The following is a 15,611-nucleotide window of genomic DNA, read 5'->3' as shown; positions in this document are numbered from 1 at the left end:
CCATTTTGTGCATTGGGCCGGGCCCGCCCGTGGGGCCGCGGCCGCTACGGGCCCGCTCCCTCCCCCGGCCCGCCGGGACCGGGGCTGCTCCCGCTGCGCTGCTGCGGGCGTGGGGCGTCCCCGGAGCGCGCAGCCCGGTGTCCCCCGGGCGCGGCGGGACGGTCTGACGTTAACGCCATTACCCGTGTTCCTCGTTAAACCCCCTCAGGCGTGAGGGGAGGCGCGCAGGGGGAGCAGCGCGGCCCTCACGACACATCAAAGGGGCCGCGCGGCCGCAGGGGGAGGCCGGGCGGCCTTGCCGGCGCGGGGGGTTCGCACCGAGCGCTTTGTCGGTGCGGAGGCGGTACCGGTGACACAGCGGCCGGGTTTGCGTTACCGGCCGGGCCGGGCCGGTGCCGCGGGGTTACGGCAGCGCCGGGCCCGAGTCACGGCCGGGCCGGGCCGGGGGGCGCGGGGCGGGGCCTGCGCGGGGCGGGGCGCTCGGTGGGCGTGGCCGACGGCCGCCCCTCCATCAGACACAAGCTGCCATTGTGACGTCACGGCAGCGCCGCCCAATCATCGCGCGGCGCCGGCGGCCCCACGTGGGCGCGGCGCGCTGCCATTGGCTGGCGGCGGAGAGGCCGCCCGGGTTTTGTCCCCCGCCCGCCGCCCCGCTCCGCCCGGGCGCTGTGGCGGCACCGCGTGCTCGGGCGCCGCTGCCCCGCTCCGCGCCCGCTCCGCGATGGCTCCCGGAGTTACGGCGATCCCCGCTGGACGCAGCTGAACGGCCGCCCCCGGGCGGGGGACCCGCTCGCACCTCGCATGTCCGCGGCGCCCGGGAAGTCGGATGTGTACGGCCTTCCTCCCCCTCCTCCTCTCCTCCATGGCCGTCGTGCTCCGGCGTTAGTTCCTGGCTTTGCTTCCCCTTCTCCCGGCCGCAGGAATACCGCGGGACCCTCCTCCCGCCGCCGCGTTGTTGTTGTTGTCGCTGTGGCTTTTTGATCTATTTTTTTTTTTTTTTTCCCTTGGCGGGGGGGGGTGTAATTTTTTTTTTTTTAATTTTTTTTTTTTCCGCCAGCGAGTGCCGGAAGGAGAGAGGGGGGGTGAGGAAGCGGAGAGGCCCGCGGAGCGCGGCGGCCCGGGGGGGGTCGCTCGGCACCTGGCCCCGGCGCTGCGGGGCTGGGCTCGGCTCCGCGGGCGCCTCCCCGGCGGTGCGGGACCGGGAGGGGACCGGGAGGGGGGGGGCAGAACGTGCGGGGGGAACCGGCCGGGCCCGCTCCCCCCCCCCCCCCTACACCACCACCCTTCCACCCCCTCCGCCCTCCCTCCTCCGCCCCCCGCACGGACTTTCCTCTCGTCCCTTTGTTCAGTTCTCGGCCTCTCCGGGAGCGCTCCGAGGCCGGCGGGCAGCAGCGGCAGCTCCGCACGTCGCGATCGCCGTAGCGAGGCTCGGCGCGGCTGCTCCCAGTGACCGCGCCCCAGCCCGGCCATGTACCCCCAGGGCCGGCACCCGGTGAGTCCCGGCACCCCCGAGCCACCCCCGGCTCGCACCCCTCGGTTACCCCGGTGCCCCCTCCCCCGGTAACCCCCGCGGCCGCTTCCCGCAGGCTCCGCACCAGCCGGGCCAGCCGGGCTTCAAATTCACCGTAGCCGAGTCCTGCGACCGGATCAAGGACGAGTTCCAGTTCCTGCAGGCCCAGTACCACAGGTGAGCCCGGGGGGACCCCCGGCTGCCCCCCCCCGTTCGCCCCGAGCCCCCCCCCGGTCGCTGCGGGGTCTCACCGTGCGCTCTCCCCCCCAGCCTCAAAGTGGAGTATGACAAGCTGGCGAACGAGAAGACCGAAATGCAGCGCCATTACGTTATGGTGAGAGACTTTAATCAGATTTCGGATCAGCCTGTAAATGTCATTAGCTGCGAGCCTGCGAACGCGGGGGGAACCGGGGGACCCCCCCTCGGTACCGGCAGCGCCTGCCCGGGGACCCCCGGGGCAGGGGGGGCGGCGGTGCCCGGCGCTCCGAGCCGCAGCCTCGGCCAGCGCCATCCCAAGTTTCCTGTTAACCCCTTTGGAGCGCTCCTGCTGCCGCGGGGGGGTCGGGGAGGGGCTGGAGCAGCGACCCCGAGCTCACCGGGGGTCCCCGGTACCGATGCGGGTCCCCCCCTTTGCCCGCCCCGAGGCCACCCGGGAGCCATCCCAGCTCCCCCCCTTCTCCTCCCCGAGGGAAATGAGCACTTTTGTTGCCACAAAACGCTCTTTTTTTGAAGCTGGATTTGCACGGCGGGTCCCCCGGGTGGGCTCGCTGGGGTTTTCAGGGTTTGGCAGGATCCAGCCCCCCTTTCCCGGCGGATCCCGGGGGCAGAGCAGTCCCCCCCCGGTGAGAAGCTGGGTTTTTGGCCAGACTCCGGGCTGTACCTGTTCTGCCAGGGCTGAGCAGACGCCTGTCACCCAGCTCTGCGCCTCTTTGTTTTTCTAAGTAGCTTAGGAGGAGAAAACAGGAGTCAAAAGGAGTGTCCCCTCGTTAAGTGCCTGCCAGTTAAACCCATAAACATCTGCTTATTATAAGGTGTAATTTCCTTGGCTACCCGTGCTTTAAGCCCAGTTTTGCCCAGGATGCTTTTTGGTAATGACCTTATGCAAATACCTTCTGTGAATTGAATTCAAATTCTCCTTGGCTCTCGTGTTTAATTGAATTTATTTCTGTTTTTTTTTTTTTTTTTCCCTCCTTCCCCCAGTACTACGAAATGTCGTACGGTTTGAATATTGAAATGCACAAACAGGTGAGTAATTTGGAGGGGGGAAGTTGTGATTGATTGATCTCCTGTTGCCCTTTTCCTCCACCTGAGGTAAAATCGGCCCTGATTGCACTAAATGGGGAATAAGTGCTGGAGGCAGGGCCGTGACTCCAGGTGGGATCCCTTGGCCTGGCTGCTCAATCGGGCTTTATTTTGTCGATATTCCCGGGGAATTTGGCTTTTGGGCTGAGTGTTTATGCAGGGAGGTGAGAACAGCCTCGCCTGCCGTGCTGGGAGGTCAATACCTGGGAATAGCGCGTTCCCAAGGCTTGGAAAACAGCGCCTGGGCAGCGCTGTGTTGTGGGTACAACAGGGCTGTTTGTAAGGTCATCCCCTGCTCCTGGAGCGTGAGACCCAGCCGGGAATTATCTCCCGTGTGTTGCTCAATGCCACGGAGTTGTCTTTGCATCTGGGAAGTGAAGCAATGTTTGGGGCTGGTTGGGGTTTGGTTCTTTTTTTTTTTTTTTTTATAATTTCCCCTCCCTTCCAGTCGCCTCTAATGTGTAACTTGCCCGAAGGAAAAAATAGAGAAGGCCCCAGCAGAATGTGGTGTGCTACCTTGATAAGATTATCGGTAAAGAGCCTAAAGGCTGCGCACATGATGGTAAAACTTAAAGGAATAAAGTTATTATTGAGATTAGACCTGATTATTTGTGCTGCTGCTGCTTACTGGTTTTAGAAGGAGTTCTAATTAAGAACTTAAGGCAGATAGAAGTTGACATCAACTTTGCCGCTCGCAAATCAGCCCCATTCAGCTGCGGAGTGCTTTGGTTTAATAGCGGCATCGCCCTGCTCTGAGAGGCTGATGAGATGCAAAGCAGCGTCTCTGAATGCGCCTCTCTCTTCTTCCCTTCCCTTTCTGCGCTGGAGTCACGGGGCAGCCAAAATAATTCCTGCTTACTCTTCAGTTTTGGGCTTTTTTTTTTTTTATAAATATCTCCTTCCACGCAGATAATCCCGAGTTCCCGCTCGGGGGCTGCTGCTCTGTGCAGGTGTCCTGGTGAGGGGACCCCCGAGCTTGGGGGAGCTCAGCCAGGTTTGTGTTGGGGTGCTCAGGAACAGTCTGGAATTGGACATTTTGGGGTAGGAGCAGTGAGGAGGGGATGGCTTTGGGGTGGCCAGAGGGACACGGAGCCCGTGGTCACCCCAGAACACCCAGGGGGACTCTGGAGGGGACCCCAGGCCAGGCTCTTGGGGCACAGGGTCTCCTGTCCCCATCCTGTCACCCTCCTCCTGCCTGGCTGCTGGGTGTTGGACAGCTCTGCTAGATCTTGGATGACACCCTGGGTGTTGGGATGATCCCTTTGGGGTGATTCCCATGCTGGGATGACACCCTGGGTGTTGGGGTGATCCCCTGGTTGGGGTGATTTCCTTCCAGGGATGACACTCTGGGATATTGGGGTGATTCCCATGCTGGAATCACACCCCAGGATGCTGGAATGATTCCTTTGCTGGAATTACACCCAGGATGCTGGGGTGATTCCCATGCTGGGATTACACTTGGGATGTTGGGGTGATTCCCATGCTGAGATGACAGCCAGGATGTTGGGGTGAGTCCTTTGCTGGAATCACACCCTGGATGTTGGGGTGATCCCCTTGGGGTCATTCCCTTGCTGGGGGGACACCCCAGCATGCTGGGGTGATCCCCTTAGTCCCATGGTGGGATGACACCTGGGATGATCCCCTTGAGCTGATTTCCATGCTGGGATGACACCCTGGATATCGGGGTGATCCCCTTGTTGAGGTAATCCACTTGCTGTAATGACACCTGGGATCTGGGGACATCCCAGGATGCTGGTGACACCCGGGGATGTCGGGGTGATCCCCTCGCTGTGATGACACCCTGGATATTGGGGTGATCCCCTTGCAGGGGTGACATTCTGGGATGTTGGGGACATCCCAGGATATTGGTGACACCCAGGATGTTGGGGTGATCCACTTGCTGTAATGACACCTGGGGTGCTGGGGGCACCCAGGATGTTTGGGTGATCCCCTCGCTGTGATGACACCCGGGATGTTGGGGTGATTCCCTTGCAGGGGTGACATTCTGGGATGTTGGGGACACCCCGGATATTGGTGACACCCTGGATGCCGGGGTGATCCACTTGCTGTAATGACACCTGGGATCTGGGGTGATCCCCCCATGCCATTCCCGTGTTTTTGGGATGGTGCCTTTGGAGCAGCCCCATCCTGTGCGTGCCCTGGGGGTGGCTCAGGACCCTCCCCATCCCCAGCTCGGTTCTCCCCGAGTTCTCCAGCGTGCTCACCCTGTGCTGAGCCATCCCAGCAGCATCCCGAGCCCTTCCCGGTGACATCTGCTCCGCTCGGGGAAAGCCGGAGCCGTCTCCTCCTTTAATTGACAGCAGCGGAGCAAACAAAGCAACCCGAGCTGAGAGCGGGGAGCGCCGGAGCGCAGCGGGCACCGGCCGAGCTTCTCCCCCTTCCTCCGGGGCCGCAGCATCCCCTGAAAGGCATCCCTGGCACAGCATCCCCCTCCCCCGGGCATCCCGCAAGGCATCCCGCTAATTGCGGCGTGGTCCTGCCGGCATCTGGCTGAGGGTGGCTGGTCCTGAACAAACAAGTTTATCAGCTGACCTGTTTAGCGGTTGACTTGTGTTTATCTGCACACAATCAAGTAGACTGAAGTGCTTGAATTATTCATGCAGTGTCCTGCCCTCCAGACTTGACTGCTTGTGATTACATCTGCTCCAGACAAACATTGATGGATACTTCATCTTTAAGCAAAAGGGGATTGTCTGTCTGTGGGCTTATATAACAGATTATCTCTTCCACGCTGAATATTAAGTGTGTGCATATGTGGCTGCGTGTGGGGTTGAGGTTTTTTTTTTTCCCTTCCCCCCCTCCTTTCTTCTCGTTTTGTTTCTCGTTAGGAAAAAAATGGAGTTTCATAAACAACTCCAAATGCAAGGAAATATTTAGGAAGTGATTCCCCAGTCGGTGCAGTGAATCGCTCCTTACATCAGTCTTCCTGCTGAACTCCTTCCCCAGGCTCAGCTTTCCTAAGCCCGACTCCAATCAGGAGTTTTCTTTTGAAACACCGGCAAAACTTTTTTTTTTTTTTTTTTTTTGTTCGGGTTAATTGATTTTTCCCAAAAGAAAACTCGGCTTCCCCTGTCGGGCCGTGCATTGTTTCTGTGCAGATCTCCGTGGATAATCGCCGAGGGCAATAACCATTCCAAAAGGAAAACTCATTTTGCGTGGGGAAACGGGACACCTCGCAGGACAGAACCTTTGTGCTGCCTTTGATTTCTTGTTCTGGCTCAGAACGCTCCACAGAAGCACTTCTTGTTTTCCTGCCTAATGCTTGGAAAAAAAAAAAAAAAAAAAGAAAAACCCAACAAAAAAACCTAAACCCCCCCAACACTCGCAGGGAAGAGAGGCAGCTTTTTGTGTGCGTGTGTTTCTAGAATATTCCAGCAGCACAATATCCTTTCTGTCGTGCTCGTTAGCAAGGAGTGCCAGGTAATAATTTGCTAAATACTTCAGAAGCCGAGTAATTTGTGAGCTGTGCTCTCAGCACTCCCAAGGCAGAAGGGAATTCTGTTTTCCCTGGCTGCGTTTGGGGGGCTCCTGGGGCTGAGCTTTGGGATCTCCTGGCTGATTTTTGGGGGTTCCCAGCGAGCCTCACCCCTTTGCTGGTGGTAATTCCCTAATGAGGGGTTGTGTCCTGCCCCTCCACCCCCCCGGCCTGAATTTAATTCTCATCAGCCAGGCTCTCCACTTTGCTAATAACGATAGCAGCCACAAATAGCTTTCAACATGCCATTGACAGCCCGCTTGGAGAGAGCACTTGAAATAGTGGTAGACAGCTGAAAGTACCCATAATTGTGCGCCCGAGTGAGAACCACACTGCTCAAGGGCCTGATTTTCATGTGCTTAAAGAGACAATATCCTGGTTTCAACAAATGCTGCTGGTGCTTCACGCCCCGGTGTGATTTACTCCGGGGGAAGGAGGGTTTGGGGGGGGTCTGGAGTGCGCAGAAAATCACCTGGGCTTTGGGAAAGAGGGGAAATTCTGGGATTGGGGAGTGGGGGTTGTGGGGTGATGCCTCTGCAGCCCCATTTTCATGGGTGTGGGGGGTTTGTTTTGTTCTTTCCCAGGGAATTGTCACATTCCCAAGGCTGCCAGAGCTCCAGGAGTGTTTGGGCACTCTGAGGCACAGGGGGGGATTTTGGGGTGTCTGTGCAGGGTAATCCTGGTGTGAGGACATGGATGGGGATGTTTGGGGTAATCCTGGTGTTTTCTGGATGTGAGGATATGGACAGGGCTGTTTAATCCTGGAGTTCTCTGGGTGTGAGGGTATGGACAGGGATGTTTGGGGTAATCCTGGCATTCCCTTCCACCTCTGGATTTGAGGACATGGACAGGGATGTTTAATCCTGGAGTTCTCTGGATTTGAGGACATGGACAGGGATGTTCTGGGGTAATCCTGGAGTTCTCTGGGTGTGAGGACATGGACAGGGATGTTTAATCCTGGTATTCTCTGGATTTGAGGATGTGGACAGGGATGTTTGGGGTAATACTAGTGTTCTCTGGATTTAAAGATGTGGACAGGGATGTTTAATCCTGGAGTTCTCTGGATTTGAGGACATGGACAGGGATGTTTGGGGTGTTGTGCAGGAGGAGGGGGGGCAGGGTTTGTGTTCAGCACCTTCTCCCCATCCTTCATCCCCCCACAAACCTGGGGCAGGCTGGGCTTGGGCCCAGAATCTGTGCTGAGGATTCCCTTCCCATGGGGAATGTTTGTTTTCTGTTTGTTTGTTTTCTGTTCGGGGGATGGATGGAGGGGGGTGTGATGTGTGCAGGGTCTTCTCTGTAGGTTTGGGGTTTTTTTTTGGAGTGTTCTGTGCAGGATGTTTTGGGATGTTCTCTGCAGGTTTGGGGTTTCATTTGAGTGTTTTGTGCAGAATGTTTTGGGATGTTCTCTGCAGATTTGGGGTTTTATTTGAGTGTTCTCTGCAGGATGCTTCAGAGTGTTCTCTGTAGGTTTGGGGTTTTTTTGGGTTTTTTTTGGAGTGTTCTGTGCAGGATTTTCAGGGTGTTCTCTGCAGGTTTGGGGTTTTTTTGAGTGTTCTCTGCAGGATGTTTTGGGATGTTCTCTGTAGGGTTGGGGGTTTTTTGAGTGTTCTATGCAGGGTGTTTTGAGCTGTTCTCTGCAGGTTTGGGGTTGCTGTTTGGGTTTTCTTTTGGAATGTCCTGTGCAGAGTTTTTTGGGATGCTGATCAATGTGGGGCCAATTCCTGCAGGCAGCTCCATCCTCCCAGGAACAGGGAGCCCAGGAGGGGTCTGTGTCCTGTCCTGTCCCTCCTGGGGATGTCACCCGGGGCTGGGCCATCCCTGTCCCTCGGGGACACCCAAACCCCAGTTTGGTACAGGGAGCCACAGACCCTGCACCAACCTGGAGCTCTGCACTCCCAGATTTTGGGTCCATTCTAAGGCTGCTCTGCCTCTCCCATGAGAGGGAGGTTAATTTTGAATTCCCTCTGCCCCATCCAGGTGTAGAGATGGGAGAGCAGAACCAGCCCCAGCTCTTTAACACCGACCCCATCCCGGCTCCTGGCTGGTGCCAGCAGCAGCTCCCGTGTCCCCAAGTGCTTGGGATGCTGCTGGTGGCTCTGGCCATTTTCAGAGCAGGTGCCAGGAGCCTGTGCTGGGGCCAAGTGGTCCCAGTGTTGATTTATCACCAGTGCAGATGTTTTCTCTGGTTTCTCTGAAACCCCACGCCGCGAGGTTCGGGGCGGATTCTTGGCAGGGACGCGCGGTGAGGGGGCATTAGCTGGGATTGCAGCTTCTCCCGACTCCTTGCCCTTTCCAGGAGCCAGCAGCATCCCAGGGCTGGCTCAGGGCTGGCTGGGAGGCTGTGCCCTGGTCCAGGGAAGATGCAGAAGGGGATGCAGAGCTGGGATTGCCATGGCAACCCACGCTGGGAACGGAGCCTTTGCTCGGCTGGAGCAGCTCGGGGTGGGGCTGGGGGCTCTGGGCAGGGGGATCAACAGGGGCTGGGGGGCATGGAGCCCCCTCCCCAATTCCCAGCTTTCCAGAGCATCCCAGTTCAAGTTTTAACGGGGACAACTGGAGCTGAATGTGCCAGGGGGTGGGAAAAGGGAGAGTGAGCAAATATTTGAGGAGTGTTGGATCTGGTGTTCACAGGAAAGCTCACGGCTGTAAACAGCATTTCGGCCAGGCAGTGTCCCTGTGGATATTCCTGTGGGAAGTGTCCCTCTGGAGGTGGAATCACCACGTGTGCTGCTGGTCAGGGCTGTGTGGGGCAGGCCCAGCTCCTTCCCTTGCTGCTCCCTGCAGTCAGCTCTGCTTTCCCTGGGATGCAGCCGAGGGAAGCTGCTGCTGGCACCGCTGTCCTCCCCTCAGAGCTGGGTCAGATTTGTTCTAGAACCTGTGCAGAGCTCCTGGAGCATCCCCAACCCAATGACTGGAGCTGGAGGAATAAATCTTTAATGGAGCTGCAGCTAAATATAATCTGATGGAAGCAGCAGTGCCAAAAAGCCTGGAAGGAGCTTTTGCTGTGGCTCTGGTGGCACCGTGGGGGCTGGCTGGGCTTGGATTTATTTGGCACTTGGAGCTTCCAGCCTGGTTCTCAGGAGGCTGCTGGGTGCTGAAAGCCTCGAGCTGGCCAGAGCCTGGTGCTGGGGACAGGGGTGACAAGGCCAAAGTGTCCCTGTAGTGACAGGACACGGGGATGGCTGTGACTGCAGGATACTGGGAAGTGTCCCTGGGACACTGCTCTGTCCCTCCCTTCCCTGCCCCATTCCTGGAAGTGTCCAAAGCCCCTCTGGGTGCAGGGACTGGAACTGGCTGAGCTTTGAAGTCCCATCCAAGTGCCCCATCCCAGGATTGTTGCTGCTCCCCCTGTGCCTGCTGGATCCCTGCATCCTCACGCTCAGGCCACCCTGATCCCACTGAGGGCTACCTGAGCCAGGCCTGGCCACTTCCCTGTGTCCCTGCCTTGGCACCGAGTGCCAGCACGTTCCCAGCCTCTGGAATTGCTAAGAAAAGCAGCAGGTGTAACCCAATCACCAACAGTGCTCCTGGAGAAGGGGACAGCCAGGAGTGTCCTGAGCCTGTGCAGCCCTGGGGGAGCAGCACCCAAAACTCTGGGGGGAGCAGAACCCAAAACTCTGGGGGGAGCAGAACCCACGGCCCTGGGGGAACAGCAACCATGGATCTGGGGGAGCAGCACCCCCAGCTCTGAGCTCTTTTTGGGGAGCAGCACCCCCAGCTCTGAGCTCTTTTTGGGGAGCAGCACCCCCAGCTCTGAGCTCTTTTTGGGGAGCAGCACCCCCAGATCTGAGCTCTCTTTGGGGAGCAACACCCCCAGCTCTGAGCTCTTTTTGGGGAGCAGCACCCCCAACTCTGGGCTCTGTGGGGAGCAGCACCCCCAGCTTTTTGGGAAGCAGCACCCATGGCTCTGGGCTCTTTTTGGGGAGCAGCACCCCCAGCTCTGGGCTCTTTTTGGGGAGCAGCACCCCCAGCTCTGAGCTCTTTGGGGAGCAGCACCCCCAGCTCTGAGCTCCTTGGGGAGCAGCACCCCCAGCTCTGAGCTCTGTGGGGAGCAGCACCCCCAGCTCTTTGGGGAGGGAGCAGCACCCCCAGCTCTGGGCTCTGTGGGGAGCAGCACCCCCAGCTTTTTGGGAAGCAGCACCCATGGCTCTGGGCTCTTTTTGGGGAGCAGCACCCCCAGCTCTGAGCTCTTTGGGGAGCAACACCCAAAGCTCTGAGCTCTTTGGGGAGCAGTACCCCCAACTCTGGGCTCTGTGGGGAGCAGCACCCCCAGCTCTTTGGGGAGGGAGCAGCACCCCCAGCTCTGAGCTCTGTGGGGAGCAGCACCCCCAGCTCTGAGCTCATTTTGGGGAGCAGCACCCCCAGCCCTGAGCTCTGGGCTCTGTTCCCTGCCCCTGGGGTGGCTCCAGGCTGGAGCAGATCAGGATTTTCCCTTGTTTCTGGTGTTGGTTGTGCTGCTGGGGTTGTCCCTGCAGCAGGGGCAGCGTGTCCCAGCCACCCCCAGCGAGGGCTGGGTGTCCTTTGGGGTTTTTCCTCTGGTTTAGGATATTTGGGGATCTCCTTGGGGTGCTTTGGCTGGGTTAAAACCCAGAGGTGCTGCAGGAACTTCCCAGGAGCTGGGCTGTGGGGTCAGCAGGGTGGATTTGGAATGATTGGGGTGGATTTGGGGTGGAGTGGGACAGGGACATCCTGAAAAAGGAGCATTTTGGGAAGGGACAGGGAGAGAATTTTGGGAAAGGACAGAGAGGGGATTTGGGAAAGGGGCAGGAAAAGGGGATGGAGTTGGGGATGCACAGGAGGGGATAGGGAGAGGATTTTGGGAAAGGACAGGGGACAGGAAAGGGATTTTTGGGAAAGGAGAGTGGGACAGTGAATTTTGGGGAGGTACAGGGAGGGGACAGGGAGAGGGGATTTTGGGAAAGGACAGGGAGAAGATTTTGGAAAGGGGCAGGAAAAGGGGACAGAGGGGGGGATGGGGAGAGGATTTTGGGGAAGGACAGGGGACAGGAAAGGGATTTTGGGAAAGGAGAGTGGGACAGTGAATTTTGGGAAGGGACAGAGAGGGGATTTTGGGAAGGGAGAGTGGAACAAAGAGGGGATTTTGGAACAGGACAGGGACAGAGAGGGGATTTTGGGAAGAGCCAGGGAGAAGATTTTGGGAAGTGAGAGTGGAACAGAGAGAGGATTTTGGGAAGGGACAGGGAGAGGGGACAGAGAGGGGATGCACAGGGGATATTTTGGGATGGGGGATGCACAGGGGATTATTCTGGGATGGGGGGGATGCACAGGGGGATATTCTGGGATGGGGGATGCACAGAGGGATATTCTGGGATTGGGGATGCACAGGGGATTATTCTGGGATGGCAGCAGGCACAGGCAGCTCTGCCCCAGCCCCAGGAAGCCTCGTGCCCCCGTGGGAGGTGCTGCTGCTGACGCTGCTTTTCCCTCTTCCCTTTTTTTTGCAGACAGAAATTGCTAAGAGGCTGAACACGATTTTAGCCCAGATCATGCCTTTTCTGTCACAAGAGGTAAGGACACTGCCCACCCTGCTGGGGGGTGTGGGGAGGGGGGTTGGGCAGGAAATATGGGGGGAAAAATGGGGAAAAAATAGGGGGGGGAATAGGGAAAAATAGGGGGAAAAATAGGGAAAAAATAGGAATAAATAGAGGGGAAATAGGGGAAAAATAGGGGAGAATGGGGGGGAATTAGGGGGAAAAATAGGGGAAATAAGGATAAAAATAGGGGGAAATGGGGGGGGATCAGGGAAAAAAGTAGGGGGCATGGGGGGAAATGGGGGGGAAATGGGGCAAATAAATAGAGGGAAAATAGACAAAAAGGAGCCAAAAAATAAGGGAAAACAGGCAAAATGGGGTCAAAAAATAGGGAGAAATAGGGGGAAAAATAGGGGGAAACAGGACAAAGAAGTAGAAGGAAATAGGAAAAAAAATAGGGGAAAATGTCCAAAATAGGGCAAAAAAAATTGGGGAAAATGGGAAAAATAGGACAAAAAATAGGAGGAAATGGGACAAAAAACCAAAGGGAAACAGGCAAAATGGGGTAAAAAAATATGGAAAAATTGGCAAAATAGGGCAAAAGAAATAGGGGAAAATGGGAAAAATAGGAAAAAAAACCAGGGAAAATAGGGAAAAAACCAGGGAAAATGGGGAAAAAACAGGGGGGAAAGAGGTAAAATAGAGTAAAAAAAATTGGGAAATAGAGTAAAAAAATAGGGGAAAACAGGCAAAATATAGGGGAAAATAGGGCAAAAAAACCAGGGAAACAGGCAAAATGGGGTGAAAATATAGGGGAAAATGGGCAAAATGGGGCAAAAATTAGGGGAAAATGGAGTAAAAAACTAGAAGGAAACAGGGTAAAAAATATGGAAAAATGGGAAAAATTGGGCAAAAAATGGGGGAAACAGGCAAAAAAACCCCAGAGGGAAACAGGCAAAATGGGGTGAAAATATAGGGAAAAAAGGCCAAAATGGGGCAAAAAAGTTAGGAGAAAATGAGCAAATTGGGGCAAAAAAATAGAAGGAAACAGGGTAAAAAATATGGAAAAATTGGGCAAAAAATGGGGGAAAACAGGCAAAATAGGATCAAAAAACAGGGAGAAACAGGCAAAAAATAGGGGAAAAACAGGTTAAAAAATAGGGAAAAATGGGAAAAAAATAGGGAAAAACAGGCAAAAAAATAGGAAAAAACAGGTAAAAAAAGGGGGGGCATGGCTGGGGGGTCCTGGGCTGGCCCTGGCTGAGCCCCTGTCCCCCCTGTCCCCTCTGTCCCTGTCCCCAGCACCAACAGCAGGTGGCCCAGGCTGTTGAGCGTGCCAAGCAGGTGACAATGACAGAGCTGAATGCCATCATCGGGGTACGTGGACTTCCCAATCTGCCTCTCACCGTGTGTATTCCCCTTTTATTCCTTCATTTACCATGGCCAGAGACAGCCCTGCCCTCAGCAGGGCCCAGGGGAGCTCCCAGTGCCCAGGGCTGCCAAAAGTGTCCCCAAACCCTGGGGTCTGGCTGGGTGACAGCATCAAAACTGTCACAAAACACCAAAACTGTCCCCAAATCCTGGGGTCTGGCTGGGTGACAGCATCAAAACTGTCCCAAAAGTGTCCCCAAACCCTGGGGTCTGGCTGGGTGACAGCATCAAAACTGTCCCAAAACACCAAAAGTGTCCCAAAAATGTCCCCAAATCTCAGAGCATGACTGTGTGACAGCCCCAAAACTGTACTAAAACTGTCCTAAAACACCAAAACTGTCCCAAAACATCATAACTGCCCCAATCCCAGAGTCTGGCTATGTGAAAGCGTCAAAGCTGTCCCAAAAGTGTCCCCAAATCCCAGAGTCTGGCTGTGTGACAACACCAAAAAGTGTCCCAAAAATGTCCCCAAATCCCAGAGTCTGGCTGTGTGAAAGCACCAAAGCTGTCCTAAAACACCAAAAGTGCCCCAAAACAGCCCCAAAAACACACAAACTGCCCCAAAACAGCCCCAAAAACACCCAGACTGCCCCAAAACACCAAAACCTCCCAAATCCCAGAGCCTGGCTGTGCCAAAATACCGAAAGTGCCCCAAAACTGTCCCAGTCCCACAACCTGGCTGTGCCCAAACACCAAAACTGTCCTAAAACACCAAAACTGCCCCAGTCCCACAACCTGGCTGTACCCAAAACTGTCCCAAAGCACAAAAAGTGCCACAATCCCACACCAAAACTGCCCCAAAAAAGCAAAATCTCCCCAGTCCCACAACCTGGCTGTGCCCAAACATCAAAACTGTCCTAAAATACCAAAAGTGCCCCAATTCCATGCCCAAACTGCCCCAATCCCCCTCCCAGGGCAACTCAGGACTGGGATTTGCTCCCCCCTGGCAGCCCCAGCCCCTGATTTGGCCATTCCATGTCTGAAATTTGGGATTTTGAGGTGGGAGCCCCAGCCCCTGATTTGGCTGTTCCGGATTTGGGATTTTGGGGTGGGAGCCCCCAGCCCCCGATTTGGCTGATCCACATTTGGAATTTGGGATTTTGGGGTGAGAGCCCCCAGTTTGGCTGATCCACATTTGGAATTTGGGATTTTGGGGTGGGAGCCCCAGCCCCTGATTTGGCTGTTCCATGTTTGAAATTTGGGATTTTGGGGTGGGATCTCCAGCCCCTGATTTGGCTGTTCCACATTTGGGATTTTGGGGTGGCAGCTCCAGCCCCTGATTTGGCCATTCCATGTTTATAATTTGGGATTTTGGGGTGGGAGCCCCCAGTTTGGCTGTTCCATGTTTATAATTTGGGATTTTGGGGTGGGAGCCCCAGCCCCTGATTTGGCTGTTCCATGTTTGGAATTTGGGATTTTGGGGTGGGAACCCCCAACCCCTGATTTGACCATTCCACATTTGGGATTTAGGAGTTTGGGGTGGGAGTCCCAGCTCCTGATTTGGCTGTTCCATGTTTGGAATTTGGAATTTTGGGGTGGGATCTCCAGCCCCTGATTTGGCTGCTCCACATTTGGGATTTTGGGGTGGGAGCCCTCAGTTTGGCTGTTCCACATTTGGAATTTGGGATTTTGGGGTGAGAGCCCTCAACCCCTGATTTGGCTGCTCCACATTTGGGATTTTGGGGTGGCAGCTCCAGCCCCTGATTTGGCCATTCCATGTCTGAAATTTGGGATTTTGGGGTGGGAGCCCCCAGCCCCTGAGGCCAGGCCTGTCTCTGCAGGGCTGCTGTGCCCTGAGCAGTTGTTGTTCCATGCACTGACCCTTTCCCTGCACGGGTTGATGACTAATTAACAGTTTGAATTCAGTTTGATTTAATTGCTGTCGCTCTCTTGGTCCTGCAGCAGCCGCTGGAATTCCCACTCCACGTCCTGGGCAGCTCCAGAGCTCCTCTGCCTTTGTTTCCCAGAAAACTCATTGATGATCATTTTTATTTTTTAATAGCTGTTTCCACTTCTTAACCTTGAAGGATTTTCTAATTCCCTGTGCCTAACTTGCTCTTCTGTGCATTTTCCTGGATTTTTGTGTGGAATCTGCAGTTTTTGGGAAGGAGGAAAAGCAGCTGGATCCTGGCTGGAGGGGTGGGTGGAGCTGAGTTTTGGGGTGACCCTGGACCCCCTTGCAGGGCTGCAGGTGGCAGATTTGGGGTTCAGTGAGGGATCCATTCCCTGGATCATTAACAGGCATTAATTGCTTCCCTGAGCAACTCCCAGCGGGAATTTGGGGCTGATCCCTGATCCCTGCACAGCTCCAGAGCAGAAAATCCCAAGGATTTGGGGTTTTATTCCTCCCCTCTGTGCACCCTGGGGTTTGTTCTTG

General features: G+C 55.8%; 1 protein-coding gene across 7 annotated transcripts in view; it reads left to right on the top strand.

The window, feature by feature from the left end:
- Window positions 1-680: 680 nt before the first annotated feature.
- TLE3 (TLE family member 3, transcriptional corepressor) overlaps window positions 681-15,611 on the top strand; it is a 37,074-nt gene continuing 22,143 nt past the window's right edge. For 4 of the 7 annotated variants that reach the window (XM_033070826.1, XM_033070824.1, XM_033070825.1 and 1 more), the window contains exons 1-7: window positions 681-881; window positions 1,350-1,492; window positions 1,587-1,687; window positions 1,781-1,844; window positions 2,711-2,755; window positions 11,777-11,839; window positions 13,106-13,180. In XM_033070826.1, the coding sequence (XP_032926717.1) occupies window positions 1,469-1,492; window positions 1,587-1,687; window positions 1,781-1,844; window positions 2,711-2,755; window positions 11,777-11,839; window positions 13,106-13,180 (372 nt within the window). In that variant the 5' untranslated portion in view covers window positions 681-881; window positions 1,350-1,468. Of the gene's footprint in view, window positions 882-1,349; window positions 1,493-1,586; window positions 1,688-1,780; window positions 1,845-2,710; window positions 2,756-11,776; window positions 11,840-13,105; window positions 13,211-15,611 lie in introns of all 7 variants that reach the window. The other 3 variants (XM_033070821.1, XM_033070822.1, XM_033070820.1) reach the window with 1 other exon arrangement.

Source organism: Catharus ustulatus, chromosome 12 (assembly GCF_009819885.2).
Source record: "Catharus ustulatus isolate bCatUst1 chromosome 12, bCatUst1.pri.v2, whole genome shotgun sequence".
NCBI classification, from domain to species: Eukaryota; Metazoa; Chordata; class Aves; order Passeriformes; family Turdidae; genus Catharus; species Catharus ustulatus.
The sequence above is the reverse complement of the archived record's forward strand: the minus strand, read 5'-3'. Positions and strand labels throughout refer to the sequence as shown.